This window comes from Spermophilus citellus, assembly GCF_964194105.1.
Source record: "Spermophilus citellus genome assembly, chromosome: 14".
Taxonomy (NCBI): domain Eukaryota; kingdom Metazoa; phylum Chordata; class Mammalia; order Rodentia; family Sciuridae; genus Spermophilus; species Spermophilus citellus.
This window is the reverse complement of record NC_138194.1, coordinates 76,487,487-76,500,758: the sequence shown is the minus strand read 5'-3', so window position 1 is coordinate 76,500,758 and position 13,272 is coordinate 76,487,487. Positions and strand designations below refer to the sequence as shown.

At 32.7% G+C, this 13,272-nt stretch overlaps 1 protein-coding gene across 1 annotated transcript in view; it reads right to left on the bottom strand.

The window, feature by feature from the left end:
• The window catches only part of PKHD1L1 (PKHD1 like 1), a 141,818-nt gene that overhangs the window by 102,876 nt on the left and 25,670 nt on the right, over window positions 1-13,272 (bottom strand). The window contains exons 12-17 of the mRNA XM_081266473.1: window positions 11,316-11,405; window positions 9,503-9,771; window positions 8,180-8,271; window positions 2,008-2,167; window positions 954-1,089; window positions 32-175 (exon numbers count right to left, since the gene is read on the bottom strand). Coding sequence (XP_081122599.1) covers window positions 32-175; window positions 954-1,089; window positions 2,008-2,167; window positions 8,180-8,271; window positions 9,503-9,771; window positions 11,316-11,405 — 891 coding nt within the window. The remainder of the gene's footprint in view (window positions 1-31; window positions 176-953; window positions 1,090-2,007; window positions 2,168-8,179; window positions 8,272-9,502; window positions 9,772-11,315; window positions 11,406-13,272) is intronic.

Sequence of the window (13,272 nt, the reverse complement as noted above, 5' to 3'; positions counted from 1 at the left end):
TGGGGAAGCACAAAATGAAATACAAGCTTACCTCTAGTGGATACAAAGGTTATTGTGTAGATAAAGCTCTGGAGATTCCTTTTTCTTATTACTTGAACTGTGTCTGGTTTTACAGACCAGAGGTCATTCAAAGCTGATTGCATTAGGAAGCCAGAAGCATCAGCAGGTAACAAGACTTTTGGATGAATTAAAAAAGAAAAAAAAAGGCAGATGAGTTGAAATCTTTCTGGCTTACAACAGACAAAGTATGTTTTGCACTTTTTTTAAAGCAGCCATACTCTGTAACATGTGAGTTATCACTTAGAGAAATTAAGGTCTGAAATTGATTTGTTCAATAGTTTGGCTTTTTAATTGGTTTGTGATATTTTTGAGACCAGGGATCATATTTTACTATTTAATATTCCCATAATAAGAAGTATGTATTTTGCAAACAGTGAGTACTCATTAATATTTATCAGTTGAAATAATTAACAGAAATAGCAAAAGAAATTTTTTTAGAATTTATTAGCAAATATAGAAATCTTCTATTATTAACCAACAAATTAGTGTATCATAGGTCTATCTCTTAATTTGGGAAATTGAAAGATATGTTTATATCATTGTAAGGATAAATTTAATTTTTATTTTCTGAACTTATACCTCTGAGCCACAAATACATAAAATCCTTATATGGATTTAGATATATGTATTTATAATTATCCTTATATGGATTTAGATATATGTATTTATAATTATCCTTATAAAAATGATGGTATATGCCATAAAGTTGTGTATATTTATGTCATTTTCTATCCCAGTCTGAAGGCTTTTCTTTATGATTTATTTTTCTCCTTTGTCTAGCATATTATTAAAATGATAATTACCAAACAGTACCACAAGACTTAGAGTAAATCCTTTGTAGCTACATCTATATGTAAAAAGAAACAACATCACCCTAATTATTTATAACTTACTAGTCTTTTCCATGTTATAGATCAATCTGTATTGGTGAAATGAACATGAATTAGCTCCCACACATGGGCTGGTTACTGTGATCTTCTGGACTTCATTAGTTGCATTAGTTGTTTCCCAGTTTTCCAATGTTATAACCTATTTTCCAATTTGAAAAAACAAATCTTTAATATATGGGAAAATACACTCTGAAAGTATCATAATTCAGCTATTTAATGACTCTTTATTACTCCATTTTACTGCAAATGAGTAAATGATATTATAGACTATTTAAAAGCAGGTTTTATAATAAAGATATTCCAAGCCACAGCTCAGTAATTGTTGATAATTGCATTCCCCTAAAAAGCATCTTATCTCTTGAAATTAATAAGCAAATGGAGGGAGACCCTCATTGTTATACAAAATTATATATAAGAGTTTACGAGGGGAATGGGATAACAAACTTGGAGGGAAATGAATTTCAATAGATGGGGTAGAGAGAGAAGAGGGGAGGGAAGGGGAGGGGGGATACTAGAGGATAGTAAAGGTAGCAGAATACAACTGTCACTAATATGGCAGTATGTAAAAATGTGATGTGTAGCCGATGTGATTCTGCAATCTGTATTTGGGGTAAAAATGGGAGTTCATAACCCAATTGATTCTAATCTATGAAATATGATTTGTCATGAGCTTTGTAATGTTGTGAACATCCAATAAAAAAAAAAGAAAAAAGAAAAAAAAATTTAAAAAGTTATCACAAAGAAAAAAAATAAGCAAATGGAGCCTTTGGCTTTGGATATTTTCATATATTTTGTGGTATCAGTAATTCAATCCAGGGCCTCATGTACTAGGCAAGCACTCTACCACCCCCAGCCCTAAGAATTTTATTTATTTATTTATTTATTATTTATTTTTTTTCGTTATACATGGACACAATAAATTTTGCTTATTTTTATGTGATGCTAAGGATTGAACCCAGTACCTCACATGTGTGAGGCAAGTGTTCTGCCACTGAGCCATAACCCCAGCCCCACTGAGAATTATTTTTGATAGAGTGGATCTATCATCACAGCAAACCTGTACTTCCTGGATAATTGTTGACTGGGATTTGATAACTTGTTCTTCATTTATTGCATCTCCTGTTTGTTGTTCAGTATAGACATTTCTAAACTGGTATAGTGCAACATCAACAAAAGCACTCAATCTATACTCCTGCAGCAAGATTTCAATATAATATCTGGAAAATAAAATAACTAATGAATATTATATTTTTCCCCAGAATACTAGGCATGAAATTTTTTTCAATGAATAAAACATCAACATCCACAAAATCTATTAAATGATTTATAGTGTATAAAATCCACACTTATAGAATAATATATTAAAATATTTAAAGTTTCATAGCAGTTTGTTTAAAATATAATGAATATAAGATATCTGAATTGTTTCCATTTCTGACCAATTCTTTTAGCTTAGTCAGTTGACTATTGATTGAAGAAGATACTAACTCCTATCCTTAAGGACCTTAAAACAAAATATCAATGTAGATTATGATAATAATTATTAGGAATACAATACAGAGGATATACAGAAGTTAAATATTTTTATATAGTCAAGAAAATGACAAGCAGGCTTAGACATATTATATATTTTGCAACTAAGTTGATGTATGTGTCAAGGATGAAAGCCTTTGCAAATACCATTCAAATTCAAATATTCCCTAAAGGTCCATGTGTTAAAGACTTGGTCACCAGCTTGTGACACCATTGGAGATGGTAGGACCTAAAGGATGTGAGACCTAGTGGTATTCCCATGAAGTATATACTGTGACTCTGGCTCCTTTCCTTTTCCTCCCCCATTGCCCATATCCACCTCTCTCTCTCTCTCTCTCTATATATATATATATATATATGTATATATACATATATATATATGTATATATATATATATGTATATATATATATATATATATATCCTTCCCTGTGGCCATGAGGTGAACAGCCTTTTTCCTCCATTCACTCCCTGCCATAATGTACCACATTCCCAAACAGGGACTAGCATCTTCTGAAACTATAAACCAAAAAAACTTTTCCTCCTTATAAGTTTATCATCTCAGGTATTTGTCCCAATCCCACTCTCACATTTCTGAAAGTTAGCTCCATTTATATCTTGGGGAATAAAATAGTGTCTCAGGAAATTTCTACTGGTTAGACTGACTACAACCCTCTAACAAGACTGGTGGGATTCATACCTTATGTTTGGAATTCTTGACTCCAAAGAACTCTTGCCCATTGTCTAATTCTATCCATAATAAGGCATTAACTGACTAGCTGTTAGAGATGAATGCAAAACTGCTGTGTCCTCATCTAAATCTCTAGAAATGCCACTATTATGATATCACATCACCCAACAGATATTCTTGTTGTATACGAAGAATAAATATCCACAGTATGTGGGAGGCTGAATGAGGGATATTTATCTTTCATCTAGGATGATGGAGCCCTAGGTACTCCCCCTGACAGAACGGGTACTGGAGGATTACATCAGGATCTTGGCTGACTTAGGAACCTGTTCACCAGCTCTTCAAAATCCAAGTAGCCAAGACTAATTAAGGAGCAGGACCTAAAGAAAGCATTAAATTCTGCATTCTTACTTTGAGCTTAAAAATATTAATTGGGCACTTTCTATGTGTAAGACAGTAAACTAAGCATTTTGCATATATTATTATTTAATCTTCACAAAAGTCTTACAACAGTATTCTCTTTCTTCAAATGAATAACAGATACTAAGAGAATCTTATGGATTTAATTTTTTTAATTAATAACTGAGATGGTATTCAAAGTACAGTAAAGAACTGAATAGACACCTCTCAAAAGAAGAAATATGAATGGATGACAGATATATAAAATGTTCAGTACCACAAGCAACTAGGGAAATGCAAATCAAAACTACATAGAAATTTTTACCTCAGTCCAGTTATAATGGCAATCATCAAGAATACAACTAATAATAAATGCTGGCAAAGATATGGGAGAAAATATATACTCATACATTGTTGGTGGAATTGCAAACTAGTATAACCACTGTGAAAAGCAATATGGAGATTTCTCAAAAGACTAGGAATGCAACCACCCTATGATCCAATTATCCTACTCCTTGGTTTTATCCTAAACTAAAATTTTAAAAGAACTAAAATTTTTAAAAACCTGAAAATCTACATACTATAGTGATAAACACTGAATGAATGTTTATAGCAACACAATTCACAATAGCAAAGTTATGGAACCAGGCAAGGTACCCATCAACAGATTAACAAATAAAGAATATGTGGTATATATACACAACGGAGTTTTACTCAGCCATAAAGAGAAATGAAATGATGGCATTTTTTTGAAAGTCAGTGGAACTGGAGAACATTCAAAGTGAAATAAACCATACTCAGAAAGTCAAAGATTGGATGTTTTATTTCATATACAGAAGCTAGAGTCAAATAAAGGGGGAAAAGTGTAGGGGAGAAATACATGAAAATAGGAGATCACTAAAGTAGAGGAAAAGATAGGGAGGAAGGAGGACACTAAAAGGGAGGAACTGTGGAATTAAATTGACAAAATTATGACATGTAGTATATGAATATACCCTAGTGAATTCCACCTTTATGTATATCTGTAAAGCAACAATTTATAAAAACTATAAATAAATAGAAGGAAGACCAGTAGAATAGAGGAAAGTGAATAGGGGAAAAAAAGGAGAGATAGAAAAGAGGAAGTACTGGTGATTGAAAGTAGAGCAAATTAAATTCCATGAATGTATAATTATATAAAAATTAACCTTAATACTATGTATCACTATAATGCACTAGTTAAAATGCTTTAAAAATTGACCAAAAAGATCTGCACTTAGATGAAATGATACCTGATATTCTGATATCTGTAGAATGAACTGGCAACATGAACTGACTTTGGACAGTCTCTGGGAAAATGAAAGTCTATTTCTTCATCCCTTGAATCTATGCTTGACCATTTGCTATGGTCAATGGGATAGAAGCAAATGTGACAAAAACAAATATTTAAAAGTGTGTGTTTGATAGTAATTGCTATCATTATTGTTGGGAACCTATCCACCAACACCACAAGCTTGGGTTAAGCTCCTGGAATATAAGAAATCATGTAGGATGAGATGCTCCCCATATCTATATCTCAGTGCCAGTCATGCCATCTGAGATGTACAAATGGAATTTAGGTCATCCTAGATCATCAATCCCAAACTAAAGAGGCCAGGAACAAATGAACTGTCCAGCCAATGACAAAATTTTGTGAAATAATAAACATTTATTATTTGAAGCCTTTAGGCTAGAGTGGTTTGCTATGCAGTAAAACCTAACAGACACATATGTTAAAACCAAGGCCAACATCATTCTACACAGAGAAAAAAAACATTTCCTCTAAAAACTGGAATAAGACAGGAATGCCCTATTTTATCACTTCTATTCAACATAGTCCTTGAAACTCTAGCCTGAGCAAGTAAGCAATAGAAAAAAATTAAGGATACAATTAGGAAAAGAAGAGCTCAAATTATCCCTATTTGTCAAGATCATGATCCTATATTTCGAAGACCCAAAACACTTCACCAGAAAACTTGTAGAATTCATAAACAAACTCAGAAAAGTAGCAGGATATAAAATTGATACCCATAAAGCAATTGCATTCCTATACACCAATGATGAATCAGCTGAAAGAGAAATTAGGGAAATTCTCCCATTCACAGTAGCCTCAAAAACAAAATACTTGGGAATCAATCTAAGAGAAGAGGTGAAAGACCCACAGTGAAAACTACAGAACACTAAAGAAAGAAATTGAAGAAGACCTTAGGAGATAGAAAGACCTCCCATGCTCTTGCAAGATAGGCAGAATTAATACTGTCAAAACGGCCATACTACCCAAAGCGCCATTGAGATTTAATGCAATTCCCATTAAATTCCAATATTGTTCTTCATAGAAATAGAAAAAGCAGTCATAAAATTTATTTGGAAAAACAGGAGGCTCAGAATAACCAAAGCAATCTTTAGCAAGAAAAGTGAGGCAGGAGGCATCACAATACCAGACATTAAATTATACTATGGAGTTACAGTATCAAATACTCACTTGTATTGGCACCAAAGCAGACAAGATGGCCAATGATAAAGAATAGAAGACACAGAGACAAACCCACATAAATACAGTTATCTCATACTAGACAAAGGCACCAAAAACATACATTGGAGAAATTATAGCCTCTTGAAAAAAATGATTCTGGGAAAAGTGGAAATATGTTGTAGAATAAAACTTAATCCCTATCTCTCACCCTTCACAAAACTCAATTGAAAGTGGGTCAAGGAAATAGACATTAGACCAGAAACTGTACACCTACTATTAGGCCCAACTCTTCATCTTGTTGGCCTAGGAACTGATTTCCTCAACAAAATTCTAAAGCTCAAGAAGTAAAATCAAGAATCAATAAATGGAACATTATCAAACTAAAAAGCTTTTTCACAGCAAACGAAACAATCCAAAGCATGAAGAGAGAACCCACAGAATGAAAGAAAATCTTTGTCACTTGCACCTCTGACAGAGGATTAATCTCCAGGATATATAAAGAACTCAAAAAGTTTAACCCCCAAAACCCAAATTACTCAATAATTGGGCAAAGGAATTGAAAAGGCACTTCACAGAAGAATAAATACAGTCACCAAACATGAAAAATTGTTCAACATCTCTAACGATTACAGAAATGAAAATTAAAACTATATTGAGATTTTATCTCATTCCAGTCAGAAGGTCAACAATCAAGAATGTAAGCAACAAATAATGTTGGCGAGGATGTGGGGAAAAGGGTACACTCATATGTTGCTGGTAGGATTGCAAATTGATGCAAGCACTCTGGAAAAAATAGTATCGAGATTCCTCAAAAATTAAGAATGGAAGCATTATTTGACCTGTTTACACCATTCCTTGGTATATCTTCAAAGGAGTTAAAATAAGCATACTACAGTGACACAGTCACATCAATGTTTATAGCAGCTCAACTCACAATAGCTAAGTTATGGAACCAACCTTGGTGCCCATCAACAGATGAATGGATAAAGAAAATGTGGTATATATGCACAATAGAAATTACGGCCCTTAAAAAAATGACCTCATGATTTTTGCTGGTAAACGATGGATCTGGAGACTATCATGCTAAGTGAAATAAGCCAATCCCCCAAACCAAAGGTCAAGTGTTCTCTCTGATATGTAGCTTCTAACACACAGCAATGGGGGTAAGATAAGAGTAGAAGTTCAGCCGATTAGACAAAGGGGAATGAAGGGAAGGGCAGGGAATAAGGAATAGGAAAGAGAGTGGAATAAATAAATGTTATATAACACTCCTATGTTCATACATGAATACACCAACAGTGAAACTCCACATAATGTACAACCCAGAAGAATGAGATTTTAATTAAAATAAGTTATATTCCATGTAGGTATAATATGTCAAAATATACTCTACTGCATGTATATCTAAAAGGAACAAATTTTAAAAATTTCAAAACCTAACAGATACAAATAGTAAATAAAAAATGATATTAACACATCTTTTGACGTTCTCTATGGAACATATTCATTTTGAATATATCATGTCTCTTATCTTCCTGTTTTCTAGGAATCCTGAATGGCATTTTGAATGTTATTATCTGCTATTTGAATAATACTTTCATTTACTTTCTGGAGTTGACCTTTCAATACTAGATTTCATGTTCCTTATGAGTAGGGATTTTATTTTAATATTGTTTGTATTAGATTTCAAGTGCCTGTTCCATGGCCTGGGATAAATCAGCAAATAATAAATATATATTAGAAGTGTTACCAGTTCATGGGATTTTGTGATTGTTTTTTCCCTAGCAACATTCAAGTGCTCAGACATTGGAACAAAGAAACTAGAGAATTGGAGTGAATGAAAAGTCCTGAAAAGAATGAAAATCAGGATTAAGTAAATTTCACAAAATTATAGTTTCTGTAACAAGGTTAAATTAAATTTCAAATTTACCTGGTTAGCTAAATGTCAGTATTCCTGAAGATATAGAAGCAAACTTTAATAAAATTATAAAGAATGACCAATTGTAAATTCAAGCAATTAACTGTCATGCCCACCAATGAAAACAAAAGATTTTAAAATATAAGCTTACATTTTTAAAATATCACACAATCACTTTATGGCAAGAAAAACACCTTACTCTTTTCCTTTCTGAAGATGAATATCATCTGATCTTTGCGTTGGACTGGAAAAATAACTGTTGGCATTGGCAGAATGATATGCAATCCTCACCTTATCCCAGAAAAGCAGAGAATAAAAGGAGAATTTTTAATATTTTAAACATCTAATTATCTTTATCAGTACTGTAATCCTGATGCTATTCTTCTAAGATCTGTTATCCCTGACAACATAGAGTTTTAAAAAATTATGCAAGCTCACTCACTTCATCACTTTACCCTTCACTCACACCAACTCCACTCTACTGAGTATACTGCACAGATCATGGCTTTCCATAATTAGCACTGCAATGGACAATAAGAGGAAACATACTGGTAGAATGTGTTATTATTAATCATTCTTTTGCTCTGTGGAGAACTTTCAAAGATTTGATACAAATTATAAATTTAGAGGTAGCCCGAAAGATACCAAAGATTGTTAAATGGTTCTACGTAGTACAGAGAGAGGACTTTGGGCTTCCCACTAATGTCATCTTTGGAGTAAGCATGCCAAGAAGCTATGGTAAACTGGAATTCATAAATTACAAAAGCAATTTAAAGTTATATAAACCCATTTGTGAAGAAATCTTGCCATATAAATTCATCATAAAATATGATTTTGATTTGATTGGTCAGTTTCACACTTGTGAAGTTATCCTTTGAAACCCTCTTGTCCTGCGGTACTATGACAAAATACAAAATAAACTAATGACTGTAGATGTCTAATAAAGTTTTAGTTGTGGTCATAAAAAATCAGAAGGAAGTTTTTAAATTATTAGTAGGAGGGTATTTGACTAACTTAATAAGCCCATGTAGTAACATACTATTCATCATTAAAAAATGATGATCCAATTTTGTATTTAATACTATGTGACAAAAGATGACACTGATCTTTTATGATCCTTTATATAAAAAAGAAAATAGAGGTTAAAAAGAAATGACAGACTTCCATCTCATAACCAAGTAAATGTAGAGTAGTGAAACTTTTTTCATTGTTTTTCAATATCCTATATTGTGGCTACAATTCTTTCATAATAAAAGAAATCCTTCAAATTCATAAAGTAAATGTATGCATTTTTTCCTTTGCAGAGAAAAGTTACACATGAGAAATAATTTTCTTTTAAGCTATGGGTTTTCCACAAGTTTGTATCATGTGCTAAAATAGCAAAGAAATTGATCACATGAAATCATTTTTCTCATAAATTCTTTAATATATTCATTGATTTTTTACTTAGAATAAGTGAAATACATATGAAGATCATCATGCTATTTTTATAATATCAAGTAGTGTTTTGCAGTGTCCCTACCTTATCTTCTGGAAGTCCAGTCTGGCTGAAATAAATGGCATAACGGTCATCACCTTTGATGTAGAATCTATAAACATCAGAATCTGGAGCCACCAAAAATCCACTGAAGCGTGCAACAAATGTATCTTGTCCCATGGGCCAGGCATAGGAAGCTGAGTCTACCCAACTGGCACCCATATACCCTGGCGTTTTTTCATTATATCCAAGTATCTCCTCAAGATGTACTGGCCGGCTGTTATTCCATACCTCAAGTTTTAGACCTCTCCCACCTAAATATAATGAAACAAAAGAAGCCATTCATCAGAGTCATGATGCAATGTCTCAATGGCCTTATATTTGAGTGGTGATTATAGATGTCCTATGTCAATTAACATTTTTAGATCATGTTTGAAACTAAATCAATTATATGTACCCCTACATGTACTTGTTCCCAGAAGACAGAGTGCAATTAGGGAAATCTACAATTTATTTATTATTACCATATTTATCTGAGCCTCCATTACCACACATGTTAGAAGTAAATAATAATATTATTTGAATGGTTTCCATTGGGGATTTTATATACTATATATGTAAAATATTTGGCACTAAATAGAACTTTACATAAAGATAATGATACATAATAATTAGTTACTTATGCTATAACTAATGTTGTTTCATATAGTGAAGTCTCAAAACTTCATAATCCAAACCATTTGATTACAAAATATTTGCCTTGTTTATTCTAAATGGCTTACAAAGCCATTAATCAAGGAAAATAGATTGTTAGCTTTAAGATATTGCTTAGCATTTGTTTTTCTGTTTTTTTTCTTCTTCTTCTTCTTTTTTAAGCATTGCTTTTGTGCTAAGATTTTATCCTGTCTTGGATAGAATCAGAGAATACTCTCAATAAAACGTAACTACACTTGCCAGTACAAACACTGTCATGGAGTTTCTCTTAATCAGAAATTTGCTATCACATCTTTTTCTTTTTTCCTTAAAATGCAACAACTGTTGTGCTCATGCCTTCTTTCAGCAGCCTTAAGCCTGCCTGAATCTGGAAAATAATGACTACTCCTGTTCAGCTGCATTTGGATATGTTACAAATGAAGAAAAGATTGAACACATCAGCCTCCTATAGCACCAGCATTTCCTGATACGTACAACTTTCTCTAAAGTTACCAATTACAAATATCAAAATTATCTTCTTAAACTTGTGAGACTTTTTTCAAATATTTGAAACAAAGAAGTTCTAGAGTTTGGCAAACAGAATTTATTAGGCTCCAAATAAACAATGACACAACTGTAAATAGATTTCAATGTGTGCGCAGGATAAGAGAGAGATACATGCCCCACTCAAACACTGGCAAGCACTCCACTGGAATTGTGTAGCTGGGAAGGCCATGTACTGCAAGGGGAAAATCTGAAAAGAACTTCTAATGACATTTCTTTCATCTGTTTTCATTCTCAAACCATTCTAAAAAAGTAAGGATTTAACCCCTGCCCTTTTTTTTCAACCAGGAAAAGGCATTTTAAATATTTTCATAAAGTCTATGAAATAAAGGTACCATTATACTCTATCAATAGAGAAATGCTGCTTCTAGTAGGGTGTCAGGAGACCAGGCTGAGTTTATCTCCACAGATGCAGCTTTAATGCAGCTATTTTAATACAAATGTTTTCTAATACAGAAAATATAATTTAAAAACATTTATTATAATTCTCACCACAAATTCTAAAAAAAAAATCAAATAATATTTTTGACTAATGCTATGTATTAATAATATTCCTTTATTACAAACATAGAAATTGTTATTCTCTCTTATGATAACTTACCTGGATATACAGTTTTGAGAATAGGAGGTTTGGGGGGTGTCTTGCAATATATACTATTTTCTGTGATATTCAGAATATCACAGGTTTGACCTATACAGAAGCAAAATGCAGAACTGTTACAAATGAAGCTTTATAATGCATAGCACATCAGCCTATCTTGAGTTATTTTTTCAATTAAAATCAAAGTTACATAAGCAAGTGACAAAGTTGGGGCCCTTTCATTTAAATAGTCTACATGAAATCTTATCATTGGCTTAATAATAAGTATCATTAATTGTTATACTTCCATAAAGGGAAAATTTTTCTGGTAAAATATTGCAAGTCTGAGATAGAAAATTCAAGTTTCTGAGAAAAAATATGAAAAACTAGATAAAACTGTATCTTTGTAAAAGTGAAGACTTGTTTTGTTTCTCAGAGAAAAGTTGCAGAATGCCCATGAAGTCCAGAATTTAAAGGTAGGTTACGACCTCTTAAGTAGGAAAAATGATGGTATAGTCCAAGTTCTTAAAATTAAAACAACAGGGACAATAATTTTGAAATGGTATTTTAACAGAAAAACTGTGTCCCAAATGGGCAAGGGACTAAAGAGAAAAAATTATAACTTCTACATAAACATAATTAGACTTCATAGAAGAGTCTCTTTTAAGACCTCTGTGTTTGCCTCATGAGGGTCAGCCCTCAGTATTTACTAGAGTTAACAAACATGAGGACAAGAAAAATGGAGAGAGATACCTTTGCCAGTTTCTGTTTGGTGGCCTGGAAAATGTGAACTTTTAATGCTTTCACTATTTGAATGACTTATGGATGCAAGAAAATTAAAATAGGAAATAGTGAATTCAAATAATATATTAAACCCACAGTCCATTTTACTGGAAGCACAGAAAACATTCCTATGAGGTTCATTATCTTTAAAAAATTATCAATGATTCCAAATCTCAATATGGTTGCCATATTAATGGCAATGATATAGAACAGAAATCTGACATCCTTTTGGCACATCAATGGTATCCTAATCAAAACAGACACAATATCAGATAAGAAAGCATATTATATAAATTACAAGTATTTTATACCCTGATTTTAATATTGAAAACATAAAATCTGATCCAAATAATGTGTTATGTGAATGTCAAAAATCTTATGTTTTAACAGTTGGGCAGGTGATCAACAAGGATTCATGTGGGCTAGAAAGCTATTGTACATATATTAGAAGTTGCTTTATATCTGTTTCTCTTCTCTTCTGAAATTACATTTTGGCAGACTCATAAGAAGATTCCTTAAAAGGTAGAAGATACCCCAGCAAGGGGGCTGTGAGAAGAAAAATGTAGGTGCCCAGTTACAAGAGTGAGCATCCTGTCCTCTACCTATCAAGAAAGTGATGTTCTATGACTCAACGGAAAGAGTACCACTATGACATTCATCCCAACCTCCCTTTTCAGCTACATGGTTCACTATCTCTACATAGATCCAGAACAGACACATAAAAGTGACCCATCCCTATAGAACCAAGCCCTATATGTATTCATAAACAGATAACGCAATAATTTATGCTTTTTCCAAGGCCTGTATCATGCCAAACTACTAATGCACAGTATATGAAAAAGTATGGGCAGAATATGCCAAAATGCTAATTAAATTCCATCATAATTAAATAACTTTTTGGAAGTAACAGAAGTTCAAGGGGATTTAAGAGCTTATTAAATAGAGAATGGGTGTGTTCTTAACTGTGGTGGGGAATTTGTGGATGGCAGTGATGATACTTCCATAAATGCCTCTTAGAGATAAAGTGTCCACTAAGGGCTGCTAGGAGTGGCCCTCATGGAAAAATAGCAGAAGGAAGAGCATGGAGCCCAGAACAAAATGCTGCGTGAATACCCCCAAGTTTAAATGAATGACAACAGAGAAAAAACTATTATTTTTCTTACAAATTAAACAAGAATAGGCAGGATTTATTCCT